Below are 14,780 nucleotides of genomic sequence, written 5' to 3'. Positions count from 1 at the left end.
CGGTATTCGGTCGAGTAGCTCCTCAATTGGCATCACGAGGCTGAATGCAACCCGAAAAATGGCAGCAGCACATGGCGGCTGGAGGGTCACCCATCCGAGTGCCGGCCACGCCCGACAGCGCTTAACTTCGGTGATCTCACGGGAACCGGTGTATCCAGTGTGGAAAGGCCGTTGCCTACGTATGGGAGTAGATTCATCAATAATTACCCATGAGCCTACCAGTCAGTCAATATCCTCGAACATTCAGTGTGGAGTGTATTGGTGGAGAATTACTTATAGCCCAATGATAAATATAATTTTGAACCAAGAGTTTGGTTCTAGCGATGAATTACACTGTTGAGGCGAAGGATTATAATCACTGCCCACCGAGAGACTGAATGCCGACTTGTGGCGTTTCGGGAATGTGACCAGGTAGGGAAAGTGCATATGTGGAGCAGAGACGGTTGGGGGTCGTTCTATCGAAATACAGACAGCAAATGGGGAACTCAACTCACATAATCTACTTTGACAGATGACAGATTGTTACGGCCCGGCATCTCAAAACATCATTTTGGAAACGGCGAAGCGAGTCGGCTGTTAGCGTTGTACTATCCTGTTCTCTACAAAAGTTGGTTGAAGGACGGCGAGAACACTAACAGACGAGAAAATGTTGTACGTACATGTCTCATCACAGGTAGTAGAAGTCGGATGCTTGCCCGCTCTGTAAAGCAGTATAGGTGGTGATCTGTAGTATATCTGATGACAGTGTAGAAAGATGTTGGAAGTAAAAGAGTTTTTAAGCACACCATTCAGCGCGCATGTTTGAACATAGGTCACCTAAATGTTCGTTTGTTGACCCAACGACATCATGATTTACAACAGTGGTCACGAGATCATCGGGAGTGGGCCATGGATCAGTGAAAAGCTAGTGCTTGGTTGGATGAATCATGCTTCTTGTTTCACCAGGTCGACAGTTCCGTCTCGATACGCCGTCATCCAGGCCTAAGACTGCTCGAACCATGCACCGCGCCATAGACGCAGGCCGGTGGGGGCAGTATTATGCCATAGGTGACATTAGCCTGGTCTTCCATGGGTCCAACGCTAATGATGGAAGACACCGTGACAGCTGTGGACTATGTGAGAATAACTGTCCTTTTCACAAGGCCAAAATCGTTCCCCGGGTTGAGCAGCATGATAGTGAACTCACATCGATGTCCGAACCACGAAATTCGATTCGCCAGCTCCGTGTCTTTAAATATCCGACCCTCAATTTATGGGAACTGCTTGACCTGTGAGTAGCCATCTGACGCCACATACCACCGAAAATTTACCAAGAATTGTCGAATCCACGCCACGTATAATCCTTTCTGTACTGCGTTCCATAGGTGGACCAAAACGCTATTTGGCAGGTGGCCTTTATGTATTGGTCTGCCTCCGCATCGTAGTGGGTAGCGCAGCTGACTGCCATTCCGAGGACAGGGATTCAATTCGCGGTACTGCCAGGAATTTTTTTCTTGGTGGGAGGACTGGTATGCGATGCACTGAGCCTCGTGATGCCAATTGAGGAGCTACTTGACCGAGCAGTAGCGGCTGCAGGTCACGAAAAGTTACAGCGCCCAGAACAGCCGTGTGTTGACCCCATGCCCCTCCACAATGCATCCAATGACGCCACTGGCGGCGAGCGACACAGGGGTCGGTCGGTAGCGATTCATCCGCCGGGGCCTGTGGGCTGAGTTAGTTTAATCATGTTTAAACTCATCAATGTATGTTGTAATGGACTCGCTACGATTGGCAGTCGTCAGGTCGAACAGTTGCAATGATCCTAAGTTGTAACTAAATGTGTAAATTTGTTTCATCATTAAAAAATTTTATATTAATTTGCTACTATTACTTCCCCGTTTCAAAAAAAAAAAAAGCTCAGTTTAGAGTCTTCGAACACCTGGATAATTCTGACGTGAAATATTTGGACTGCCTTGCGTAACCTTCACAAAACTTCAGACCCATGACCGATATTCTTTATTTTTTTCATAACATCACAAATACGGACACGAATTATGCTAATACATGTTTGAAAAAATGCTGTTCGAGACATCTCATATTGAAGATTTTGTCTATCATACATACTATTTTTTAATTTATAAAGATCTGGGATTACACTTTAATAAAGGAGTTAACTCGTATTATGACAAAATCGTTATAACCGGACAGAGTATTTCGGACACCGTCACCAAAAGAGGAATCATGTTCTTCGGACTTGTCCTTAAAATGGGCCAGTGTAGGTTGGCACATCAGATAATACCAAAGTACGCTGCACCCAAAAGGTACAAATGGATTTAGAAGATAGGGGAGTAGAGGAAACGGAGATTTATAACAGGGTGACTTTCAAATAAAAAAAAGAAGATCGGTTTGTCACAGGTTTTCAGGGCGTAATGAAACCCAATGTAAAATTACCACGGACGGAAGATCGAAGAGGACTGCAGTTCAAAGAATATTGGACAAGGATAAGTGCCAGAAGAAAGGAAGCTGACTCGAATTGACGTGGTCCTCAGCTGGTCAAAGCAAAAAGAAGAGTGTAACAAATAAAAAATAGACAACATTACACCACAGTTTTATTCATTACCAAAGATGTCAACTAGCGCAAATAAAAAGAGTATAATGTTGAATCCCATGGTCAATGTTTTATCCGTTCTGTATTGTACATTTACAGTCAGAAGTGTTTCTGCTATATCTTTAAATAACTGGGAACTTTTTTCAAATAGTTAAGGCTGTTCATAGAAGTCTCGTAAATGGCTGCTGCGACGTAATTACATTCGTACGGGTTACGAGTGAAGAAATGAAACAAAATAATTATTTTGACTTGTAAATAATAGATTTCAGCTATCAGTTGTCCTTTTTTAAATTTTATTGACAGATCTAGATTTCAGCTAGAAACTAGCCATTCTCATTGCACTATCGTTTTTGATCAATGCATGCAACGCCTGTTGGTCGGGGTTCATCCACAGTTCATTGAAGCCCGACCAACAGACGTTACATGCATTGATCAAAAACGATAGTGCAATGAGAATGGCTAGTATCTACCTGAAATCTAGATCTGCCAATAAAATTTAAAAAAGGACGACTGATAGCTGAAATCTATTATTTACAAGTCAATATAACAGTCGCTGCGTGCAACAGCCTTCTGAATGGAAGGTAACCTGACGAAATAGTTATTTACTTTTTACTACAAAAATCTTCTCATACCACTCTAATTTACAAATCATACGCCCATTTTTTTTTTTTTTGCTTGGTTCTCCTTTTTCGATACGTCCCTGGTCGCACTCAAGAGCGAGGCGGCGAGGGGACAGTCTGCAGGGGGAGGGAGAACAATATCACGCTTCGTGTCCTTTGGGACTCATGCCTGACTCCTGATTTTACTGGATTTCTGTGAGCTTCAGTACGCGGCAGAGTAACACTCTTCTGTTTCTGCAACAAGGGAAGAAGGATATTCTGTTTATAGTGGGCTGTAATGCCTTTGGTATCACATACAACTTAGCTGCAAATTACCTAGGATGTTGAACCCTGAGACAATGAAGACAATCTTGGAAGACATCGGTGCAGGCAATTTACTACTACTTGTACATCTATTTCGAAAAGAAAGCACCTCAGAAAAACCCTGAGGACCCTCACTGCAACTAAATGCATGGTAAGCAGGTGAGTACGGATATGAGTACCTTATGGATGTTTGCGCTCCATGAGGAAGAAGTGCGTAATGGGGAGAGCCCACACACCAGCCATGGCGCAGAGACTGGATTTGAGGACGATCCTAAAAACCCCAGTGGACAGCCTACTCTGTTTGGTGGACTTTATCTAATTTCTACAAATACGCTGCTCTATCAGGCCCATAAACGCGTCATTCCACAAAAATGTACTATATTATAGAAACGGTTAATAATTTGCAAGAACTTGTGCCACGATCAGTTCTCAAATGGTTCAAATGGTTATGGGACTTAACATCTGAGGTCACAGTCCCCTAGACTTAGAACTACTTAAACCTAACGACATTACATAAATCCTGCCCGAGGCAGGATTCGTACCTGTGACCGTAGCAGCAGCGCGTTTCCAGACTGAAGCGCCTAGAACCGCTCGGCCACAGCGGCCGGCGATCAGTTCCGCTCTTCTTGATAATTATGTGACGTTTTGTGCTTGCGACCTGAAAGACTGCGGGGTCATGTGCAGTTGGCCAACCATTGAACCTACGGGGAGCCGTTCGTCTACCTGTGATCGCGGAACGACTCTGCCAAATGGGAACGAAGGGATTATCCGAATGAGACGGAATCAGTAGATTTATTGTATATATACAGAAATCAAATAATTACAATTTCAGAAAAACTGGATGATTTATTCAAGAGAAAGAGCTTCACAGATTGAGCAAGTCAATAACGCGTTGATAGACCTGTAGTCCTTATGCGAGCAGTTATTCGGCTTAGCATTGATTGATAGAATTGTTGGATGCCCTACCGAGGGATATCGTGGCAAATTATGTGCAATGGGCGCGTTAGATCGTCAGAATCTCGAGGTGAACGGAGGGCCCCCCCACAGAGTTCCAAACGTTCTCAATTGGGGAGAGATCCGACGACCTTGCTGTACCAAGATAGGGTTTGGCAGGCAAGAAGACAATCAGTAGAAACTCTCACCGTGTGCTGACGGGCGTTATCTTGATGAAATGTAAGCCCAGGATCGCTAGCCATGAAGGGCAACAAAACGTGGCGTACAATATCTTCGATGTACCGCTGTCCTGTAAAGATGCCGCGGATGAGATGCAAAGGAGTCCTGTTACGAAAAGAAATGGCGCCCCCAGACCATCACTCCTGGTTGCTGGGCAGTATGGCTGGCGACAATTAGTTTGGTATCCCACCACTATCTGGAGCATCTCCAGACACGTTTTTGGCCTGGAATCTCACTGACTGTAGTAGAATTGTCTTCAGTGATGAGTCTCGCTTCGAATTCAGCCTCAGTGACTAGCGAAACAGTGTCCGGAGACTTCCAGATAGTGATGGGACACCAACCTGACCGTCGACCCCATACGGCCGAACAACCAGAAGTGCCATTTTTTTCGAGAAAATCTTAAGTTTGTGCTTTACCCAGGAAGAACGTTACTATGCCAGTCTTCTCCATCTTGGTGAATCCTTTTCCGACACACATATGTAAATGTGCATGACGGGCAAAAGAGAAACAGAGAGCAACTCAGGAAGTCTGAACCACTTTTAAAGACTCGTTCAACAACATTTTCATTGTGTAAAGGCATTTATGTAAGAAATTTTGCAAGTTAACTTATCACTGCTCTTAAAGCGGCGGAGATGTGGGACTTCCATTAGTAGCGGGTTTTGGGAGAATCGTCTTGAATTTTTTTTCATCGACTTTGACCGCCCAATAATCAGACACATGGGGAGACCATATTTTCGTCTCGTAATTTGTAATTTCGTAGCAATGAGTGCCACAAACCACTACTGCGAAAGAGGGAAGCATGACGAAACAGCTCGATGAAAGGGTGCTGAACGTCCACAAAAGGCGATGACAGAAAGCCATGAGGTAATCGTCGTATGAGGTCCTTTCTAAACGCGAGTGCCTAGAGAGCGACTGTGACTGTGCGTTTTACCATCACACAGCCCGCCGACGTGACCTTTCTGACTCCCGCCGCTGTCCCTTCCTGCTCCAGACAATGGCGCATCTCGCTGCAATCAAGTTCTGTGTGATGGCTACCCCCTCATTACAAAAGCAATTTTTCCTCCAGTTTGGGACTCTGCATACGGCGGAACCCATTACATAAACAAAACATACACTCACAAGAGAGAAAAAGGGATGGATATTCTTTTCTCCTACAGAGCTTTGACTTTAACATCAAAATTCCCATCTTCCGAAAGACACATTTTCTTACTAATATTGTAACTCAATAAGTACGTCACCAATCAAGCTCGTTAATTTTAACTTGTTTAAAATACTGGTAATTAAGAAATGGCTAGAAGAAAAGATGTGAACCATTCATAAGTATAGTCGAAATAGATTTCACACTGACCTATTTTATGTAGAGATATATATAATTTCCTGCGCCGGCTGATCATGTATGAAAATACGTGAGACAAAGCAATTACACAGCACCTAAGATCTCTGCACATCATTCTAGAATCCGATGCTGTCTACCCTTCTTAGGGGAAAATGAGGAAGGGACTGAATAACAGGAACGCGTAGCACATGGTTATACGGTCTTCTTATTCTGCGGTTATCTGGGTGGGAATGGGTTTGATTCCAGAGCAGTCGCCAGAGAGCTTTATCCTACAGGTGTCTTGTCCGTCATCTTCCTTTTCGATCTTCTCCGACACTGATTTAATTTACCATTACATTTATTTCTAGATCAGGCATTCCTTGGTCTGATGTCGCCAGAGTTTCTTAGCAGGCAGCCTACTCCATTAATTCAGGAGGACGACTGTTCAGAGACGCGTTCGGCTATCGTGTATTATGTTTCCGGTAATTTCCCTAAATCGCTTCAGGAAAATGGCGGGATGGTTCCTTTGAAAGGGCACAGTCGATTTCCTTCCCTATCCTTCCCTAATCCGAGCTTGTCCTCCGTCTCTAATCACTTCGTTGTCGTTAAACACTCATCTTCTGCTCCTTCAGTATTCCATTATCTTTCAAGAAAATTGTATAATACCACTATTTTATTGTGATCTGTATGGTAAGCGACTGGAGACTGTTTCAACAAACGAATTCTGTCTGTGTTTGGCTCAACTCCACTTTGTCAAGAGAGGGCGCTTCATTTGCTAGTGTTAGAGAAGATAGATGATTCTGCTTATTCCAGACAGAAAAGTATTATAATACGCCAATACTACACAGTGAAACACAGAATTTTTTGTTGTTGAGATAACCATCATTTCTTACTACACTAATTGATGCTGTTTATCTTTTAGGTGAAGATAACTGTTATACCCTTACATCTACAAAATAAACAGACTGAACCAGCAACTATGGCGAAAGAAGGCCCACAAATATGAATGATATAAAGTAATAGACTATGGGCAATAGTTAGGCTGTATAGCTCCTCCAAGAAAGACACGCTCTAACTTTACAACGACTTTCGGAATGTACACTGGTGTACAAAATTAAAGCAACAATCGGAAATTTTGCAAGGTCACGTTTATTTTGGTACAAAACAGTATAAACAGGTGATGGTGAAATAGAAACAATACAATGAATACAGAACTTAAACAACTACAACATGCATAACGGTAGGCAAAAATTTTCTTCGTTTTTTCAACTTAACAGATTTGCAATCACATTACGACAAATGGTTAATGTGCTTTCATTATGGAGCATGACCACCTCTGGTAGCAAAATAGGCCTGACAACGATGGGGTATGCTATGAAAGATGTCATCAGTCTCATGTTGAGACAATAACGCCCTTTCTTCATGGAGAGTTGCTCGCAGTCTTGGAGAGTGGTTGGTGGATGCGGACGTAATGCAAGCCGTCTCCCTAGTGCATCCCAGACATGCTCTATGAGATTCAAATCGGGAGAGCGAGCAGGCCGCACCATGCGTGCATTATCTTCTCTTTCCAAGAAAACTTCAACCACCCGCACTCTATGCCACCCGCACTCTATGAGGTACAGCACTGTCATCCATCAATACAAAGTCTGGGCCCACAGCACCTCGCAACAACCGCAAATGAGGTTCCAATATCGCGTCACGATACATGACAGCAGTTAAACCTTGTCGATTCACCCGTACAATTTCATGAAGAGCGGTTCACGTGGTAAACATAATCTCTGCCCACATCATTAAGGATCCTTCTGGACATCAGTCTCTTTCCACAATGTATGGCTCCCTAAATCTTGTTCCACGTTCCCTCCAGATGCGAATCCATCGAGAATAACTCTCCTGACTAAATCGGTGTGTATCTGTGAAAACAACATTGGCTCACCGTTCGAAAAAATGGTTCAAATGGCTCTGAGCACTATGGGACTTAACTTCTGAGGTCATCAGTTCCCTAGAACTTAGAACTACTTAAACCTAACTAACCTAAGGACATCACAAACATCCATGCACGAGGCAGGATTCGAACCTGCGACCGTAGCGGTCGCGCGGTTCCAGACTGCAGCGCCTAGAACCGCTCGGCCACCCCGACCGGCCTTCGATCACTGAGGTGGCATGTTGATGACACCACTCTAGACGTCCCCATCTGCGAAGACATGTCAGAGGTAGACATACAGCAGGTCTCCGACAATAAAGGCCACTCTGACGAAGAACTCTACACACCGTTTGCCGATACAACATGTCCAATGTATGCCTCGAGCTGACCTGCCAGTTGCGGTGTAGCACAAAGGCGGTACTGTCGTGTCCTTACAGCCAAACAACGGTCGTCTCTTCTAAAGTCACACGTTGTCGGTCCTGCCCTGGTCTTCGGGATACAGTTTCGGTCTCTATACACTGTCGGTACATCCGAGAAATAACAAAACAATTCACACTGAACCATCAGGCCGCATTGGTTTGCGACTGTCCTGCTTTCTTTCTTTCTCTGGCCCTTCACCGCAGAGAGTCTGGTAGGCATCTCCTCTGTGCCATACTGCACCGTCTGTGTCTGTGCACACAGCGATTGTGGATGTGGGACTACATGACAAACACTACCTCGTTTTATAGGCGTCCTGGCTTCACCACTGGCATGGTTGTCCGTTGACCGTAATGCGATCTTACGTGCAGAGCACGACTGTACGGACATCTGTTGACAGTCTGTATGATTATATTGTGAATTAGACACAAGACGGGGAAATAGCGGTTTTGTTGCTTTAATTTTGGAGACCAGTGTACGCAATGTACAGATAATTATGAAGTTGTTTTCTTCCTCAGTGCTGACATGAGGAAAACATAGGTAAAATCTAGCAATATAGCATGAAAAAAAAAAAAAAGCCGGCCGTTGTGGCCAAGCGGTTCTAGGCGTTTCAGTCTGGAACCGCGCGACCGCTACGGTCGCAGGTTCGGATCCTGCCTCGGACATGGATGTGTGTGATGTCCTTAGGTTAGTTAGGTTTGAGTAGTTCGAAGTTCTAGGGGACTGATGACCTCCGATGTTAAGTCCCATAGTGCTCAGAACCATCCTGAGCAGCATGCCAGATTAGAATGGATACTGAAACGAAAGTAAATCACTATTTCCAGAAGAGAAAAAGGAGAAAACACATAATGCAGTGTTCGCTTGTTAATATTTACAAATGGTTCAGATGGCTCTAAGCACTATGGGACTTAACATCTGAGGTCATCAGTCCCTTAGACTTAGAACTACGTAAACCTAACTAACCTAAGGACATCACACACATCCATACCTGAGGCAGGATTCGAACCTGCGACCGTAGCAGCCGCGTGGTTCCAGACTGAAACGCCTAGAACCGCTAGGTCACAGCGGCCGGCTTAATAGTTACAGATTAATGAGTCACTTGACAGCAAATTCCCACAACGAGAGCGGCTGTGGTTATAAAGACGGCTCTGGCGCCTTCTGCCAGCAGTTTGTACATACGAGTACAGTAATGTGTGTCGCCGCTGACTGACCTCTTGAAGAGGAAAATACCACGCCCCTGGCTGCCGGTGACCGGTTTGACGATCCAGATATCTTCTGGGTTCTTGCGGTGGTGCTCTGTGAACATCTTGTAGTCACCCTGCGAACAAATGAAATACGCGAGCACACTTGGACCGTCCGAATTCGCTGTTTGGAACGCTGTCTGAAGCTGAGCTCGTCCGCTTCCTGTACTCGAAGAGAGAACACCTGCTTACATTACAGCGGCTTGTATAAGTTTAAGTTTTATTTGTTGGATAAATGAATTAAAATCATTTTTGCATTTATGTAATTCTATTGTAATTTATTATAGTCACGTTTTAATACTAACTGGTAACAGTAAAAACATTTTACAATGGTACTGGTTTTAGGTGTCAAGTATAATCGTACCATATTTAGATTCGCTGCCCCCTTAAGAAGTGAAACCCTCAAATTGAGAATCACTGCTCTGGGCGACGATGACATTTGAACTGCAACAATTCCCCGTCTGGGACCATGTGGTCGCGCTTAAGAAAAGGAGTCTGCTGTGATAATTCAGTTTAACGTGAATTTTACTATTATCCTGGACGTAATCAATACTGTGATATACTAACCGTCTCATACCAAACGCAGCAGAGGTTTAATTGCACAATGTATGTTTTTCGAGATTCAATAGAAATCTGATTTTGTTCACATTAAATTGGCGAATATTGAATTCGGTCTTTCGAAAGTGTTTCAACGCAGGAGATCGAACGACCACTGAAATGGCAGATATTGCCGCCTGCTTACCTGGGTGGTAACGTGCTCGCCTTCCATGCATACGGGCCCGGATTCGATTCCTGGTCGGGTTGGAGATTTTCTCCGCTCGGAGACTGGTTGTTGTGTTGTCCTCATCATCATTTCATCCTCACCACCGGCGCACAAGTCGGCTAATGTGGCGTCAACTGAAATAAGACTTGCACTTGGCCGAGCTTCCTCGGATGGGGCCTCCCGGCCAACGATGCCATACGCTAATTTCATTTCAGAAACGTGATAGAAAAGCAACTGCAATCGCTTAATAGTCGAAAGGCATCTGGACCAGATGAGATAGCTGCGTAATTCTACGGAGACTGTGCGAAAGAACTTGCCCATCTTATAGCAGTAGTGTATCGTTGGTTGTTGCAACAATGAAGGGTACCTAGCGACTGGAAGAATTCTTACGTCACTCGCGTTTTCAAGAAGTGCCGTAGGACCGATGCACTTAGTTATAGACCTATATTGTTGAGTTCAATCCGTTGAGGAAGTATGGAACATGTTTTATGTCCATGCAGTATTAGTTTTTGGAGAAGCAAATATTTTCTAAAAAAATCAGTCTCGATTCCGCAAGTAGGGGTATTTGGGAACCGAACTCGCTCTGCTCGTGCATGAGATCCAGAGAGTTGGTGCCGTGTTCCTTGACTTTCGGAAATAATCCGATACAGATCCGCACTGTCGTTTAGAGAACAAAATACAAGCTTAACGACTATCGGACCAGATTTCTGACTGCATTCAGGACGTTCTAAGAGATAGAACTCAGTGCGTTATTCTTAGCGAGCAAAGTCGACAGATCTAAAAGTAATTTGTTGAAGACCCCAAAGGAATATCATAGCTTCATTAAAGATCACGCTATACGAGGGCGTGTCGAAAAGTAATGCCTCCGAATTTTTGTGTGAAAACTCTTAAAACTTTACAAACAAAACAAACGTTATGATTAATCTACATCTTTATTTCTCATGTCTACGCATTTGCAGCCCTCTGCCTCTAGGGGGCTCCGAATTGTAGCCTGTAACATGTCGACGTGTAACGTAATTATGACGGTGCGCGAGAAATAGCATGCTGTACTCGTATTTTGAATTCGAAGAGTTCGTCCACACAAGGAGCACCCTCTTCTTTAGTATGACAATGCCAGACTACACACGAAAGCTACGACATCTGTAACATCCGACGCCTTGGGTTCACTGTCAGCGATCATCCTCCATACAGTCCCGACTTGGCCCCCCTCCAGTTTTTCATCTGTTCCCAAAACTTAAATAACACCCTCGAGGACTTCACTTTGATTTTGATGAAGCGGTGCAAGCAGAGGTGAGGTTGTGGCTCCGTCAACAAACTCCGATATTCTACAGTGACGGTATTAACAAACTGTTCTCTCGTTGGGAAAATTGTGATCGTCATCAGAATCACTATGTTGAGAAACAAATATAGACACATGAAGAATAAAGATGCAGAATGTTAATAACGTTTGTTTTACTTAAAAAGCCTCAAAGGTTTTCACATAGAAAGTTCTTAGGCTTAGCTTTCCAATACGCCCTCGCATATAATTGATCTGCTGGATAACGTCGGAACCCTCGCGAAGTTGGTTGCTGATGATGCTGAGATGTATGGGAATGTGTCGTCGTTGAGTGTTTGTGGGAGGATACAGGATGATTTAGACAAAATTTCTAGTTGGTGTGATGAATGGTAGTTAGCTCTCAATGTATAAAATTATAAGTTAATTTAGATGAGTAGGAAAAATAAAATCTCGTAATGTTCGAATACAGCCTTAGCAGTGTGCTGGTTGACAGAGTCAAATCGAATAAATATCCAGGTGTCATGTTGCAAAATGATATGAAATGGAGCGAGCATGTAAGGACTGTAGTAGGGAACTCGAATGGCCGACTCCAGTTTATTGCGAGAATTTTGGGAAAGTGTGGTTCATCTGTAAAGGAGACCACATACAGGACACTAGTTCGACCAGTTATTGAGTAATGCTCGAGCGTTTGGTATCCGTAGAAGACTTTGAAGCAGTTCAGAGATGGGCTGCAAAGTTCGTTATTGGTAGGGTCGAACAATACGCTAGTAGCACAGAGATGCTTCGGGAACTCAAATGGCAATCCCTGGAGAGGAAAGTGATCTTTACAAGGAACACTACTGAGAAAATTTAGAAAGTCGACATCTGATGCTGACTGAAGAACGATTCTGCTGCCACCAACGTATATTTCGCTTAAGGATACGCACATAAGAGAAATTAGGGGTTGTACGGAGGCATAAAGACAACTGTTTTTCCATCGCTCCGTACGGTTGCTTGCAGAGTATGTAAGCAATGGTAGATGTACATGTAGATGTCTATTTACGATGCACTTGTTCATAGCAAGCTAACAACGCCTAAGGAATGCCGGAAAATCTCCAAGGGGCAGTGGTTGGTTCAGGAACTCGCAGTTGACCCTGAACATAAATAAATGTAACAGAGTGCGTACAAACAGACGGAGAAATTCACTACTGTACGATCACATTATAAAAATACCTAGGAGTAACCATCCAATTGTAAGAAAAAAAACAGAGGTAGGCTAAGACTCAGTGGAAGAATCTTAAGGAAATGTAATTGTGCCACAAAAGATGTGGCCTACAAAATATTTGTACGACTTATTGCTGAGTACTGCTCAGCAGCCTGGGATCCTCACCAGATTGCATTAATAAAAGAGACTACTCACGGCGTGGCACAGTAGCGTGACAGCACTATCGAGATGATCTACAACCTTCAGAGGCAGACGGTACAAGAGAGGCATTGTACATCACGGAGGAGTTTGCACTGAAATTACGAGAGAGTACGTTCCGGGAACAATCGAGCAACATATTAAACTCCTTACACATACGACTCGCGAAGTGAGCACAGCAGGAATATGCGAGAGGTTAGAGCTGATACGGAGTATTATCACAATCATTCTTCCCACTCGCAGTTCGCGAATAGAGAAGGAAAGGGGGCGATCGGATAGTGGTACCGGAAGTACGCTCCTCCACACGCCGTAATGTGGCTTGTGGATATGCAACGCCGATGTAGAAGACCTTCGTCCGCGAGTGCAAATAAGAACCGTGTAAATCGGAACAGTGCAAAAGCTGCAGCAGCAACATCAGCTCCTGAACTGGCTCGTTAAGCAGTAGCATCCATCACCGACGCAAGCGGCCTCACAGCCGCTGTATTTTGGCCCCGTGCTTCAACATTCACACGATTTGACGACGCTCAAGGAGACTGGAAGCTATACATCTGCGGTCTACGGCAGCATTTCGAACTATACCACGTAACTCACCAGCAAAGACAGAAAGTTCATTCATGGATAGATCATGCAATTTTTCTCCTGTTAGAAAAACCAGCTACTCTTCTAGAACCATATCAGTTTCGTCAAAGAAAATGTGTGTTTTTTGAGTCCACATTATCGAAGTCAGACCAACATTATTACATCTGTGCTGAGGCTTCATCAAAGAGAAAAAGTCATAAGCAACTGTATCACATGCGCGTAGCATAACTTTAAACAATAAGTCGCAAATTTTTTTTTACTTGTAGATAATGTCAGATTTCATAGTCAGATTCTTTAAATCAAAATGTCGTGTAAACGTATGCGCCAGTCAAAGGGATCTCGCACAAAGAATTAAAATTTTGGGATGCCTTATTAGAAGATGTACTTCAAATCACACAAAATTTCGAACTATCACGGACTACGTATAGTGAGATTCAGCAGGAAGTGAAAGCTCCTGAATTTCACTAACCAAGCCAGTGCTACTTGCCAACATTTAAATCTGAACACTCAGCTTAAGTACAAAGATGATTTCCGCACTTAAAACCGTGTTCGCAGTAATCTAGACTGAGTAAATAAATAAATATACCGAATGTAGCACCACATTCTACAGGGTGATTTTTCGATGTCTAGAGAATGTCAAACGACGTACGGGCAATACTGAAAGGAATCTATAAGTAATGTAACATGTTTCACGCAAATCAATATTCATGGAGCTAATTTGCCGGAGCTGAGAAACGAGGACTCTAACATACGTAAAACTAACAAGTTCTTACACTAAATGGTCGCGTTATAAAGATTTCATGAAACTCCTCTGTCTAAAATAAGCATATTGGTTGCAAAATGTTTCAGTAGCGAGTCAAGTGAAAGAGGGTCGAAACTTCGTAAACACCGTATTTTCCCCGGACTTGGCCAGCAGAGCTACTTGGCGAGTTCCGTCTGGAGAACGGGATATACTTTCCCTTGTACGTATTTGCTGCTTAATGCCCACAGGGGAACAAAAAAAACGCTTCCCGCATGTTGCAACCGAAAGTATTTCAGCAATCAGACCAGTTTAGCCTTTATTAACAAGGCAATATCAGTGGATGTCAGTTAAAATTATATCTGACGTCTTGACGACTGTACTGCTTTCACTCATGAGGTAAAGGCATTAAAGTCGTTTCGTTGTTTTTGGGTGTTATTAATG

General features: G+C 43.7%; 1 protein-coding gene across 1 annotated transcript in view; it reads right to left on the bottom strand.

Annotated features, from left to right (window-relative positions):
• LOC126252308 (probable tubulin polyglutamylase TTLL9) overlaps nucleotides 1–14,780 on the bottom strand; it is a 97,511-nt gene that overhangs the window by 62,189 nt on the left and 20,542 nt on the right. Inside the window, exon 3 of the mRNA XM_049953191.1 lies at nucleotides 9,548–9,654. Coding sequence (XP_049809148.1) covers nucleotides 9,548–9,654 — 107 coding nt within the window. The remainder of the gene's footprint in view (nucleotides 1–9,547; nucleotides 9,655–14,780) is intronic.

The sequence above is a fragment of the Schistocerca nitens genome, chromosome 4 (genome assembly GCF_023898315.1).
Source record: "Schistocerca nitens isolate TAMUIC-IGC-003100 chromosome 4, iqSchNite1.1, whole genome shotgun sequence".
Classification (NCBI taxonomy): Eukaryota; Metazoa; Arthropoda; class Insecta; order Orthoptera; family Acrididae; genus Schistocerca; species Schistocerca nitens.
Note: the sequence above shows the minus strand (reverse complement) of the source record. Positions and strands in the feature narration are given on the sequence as shown.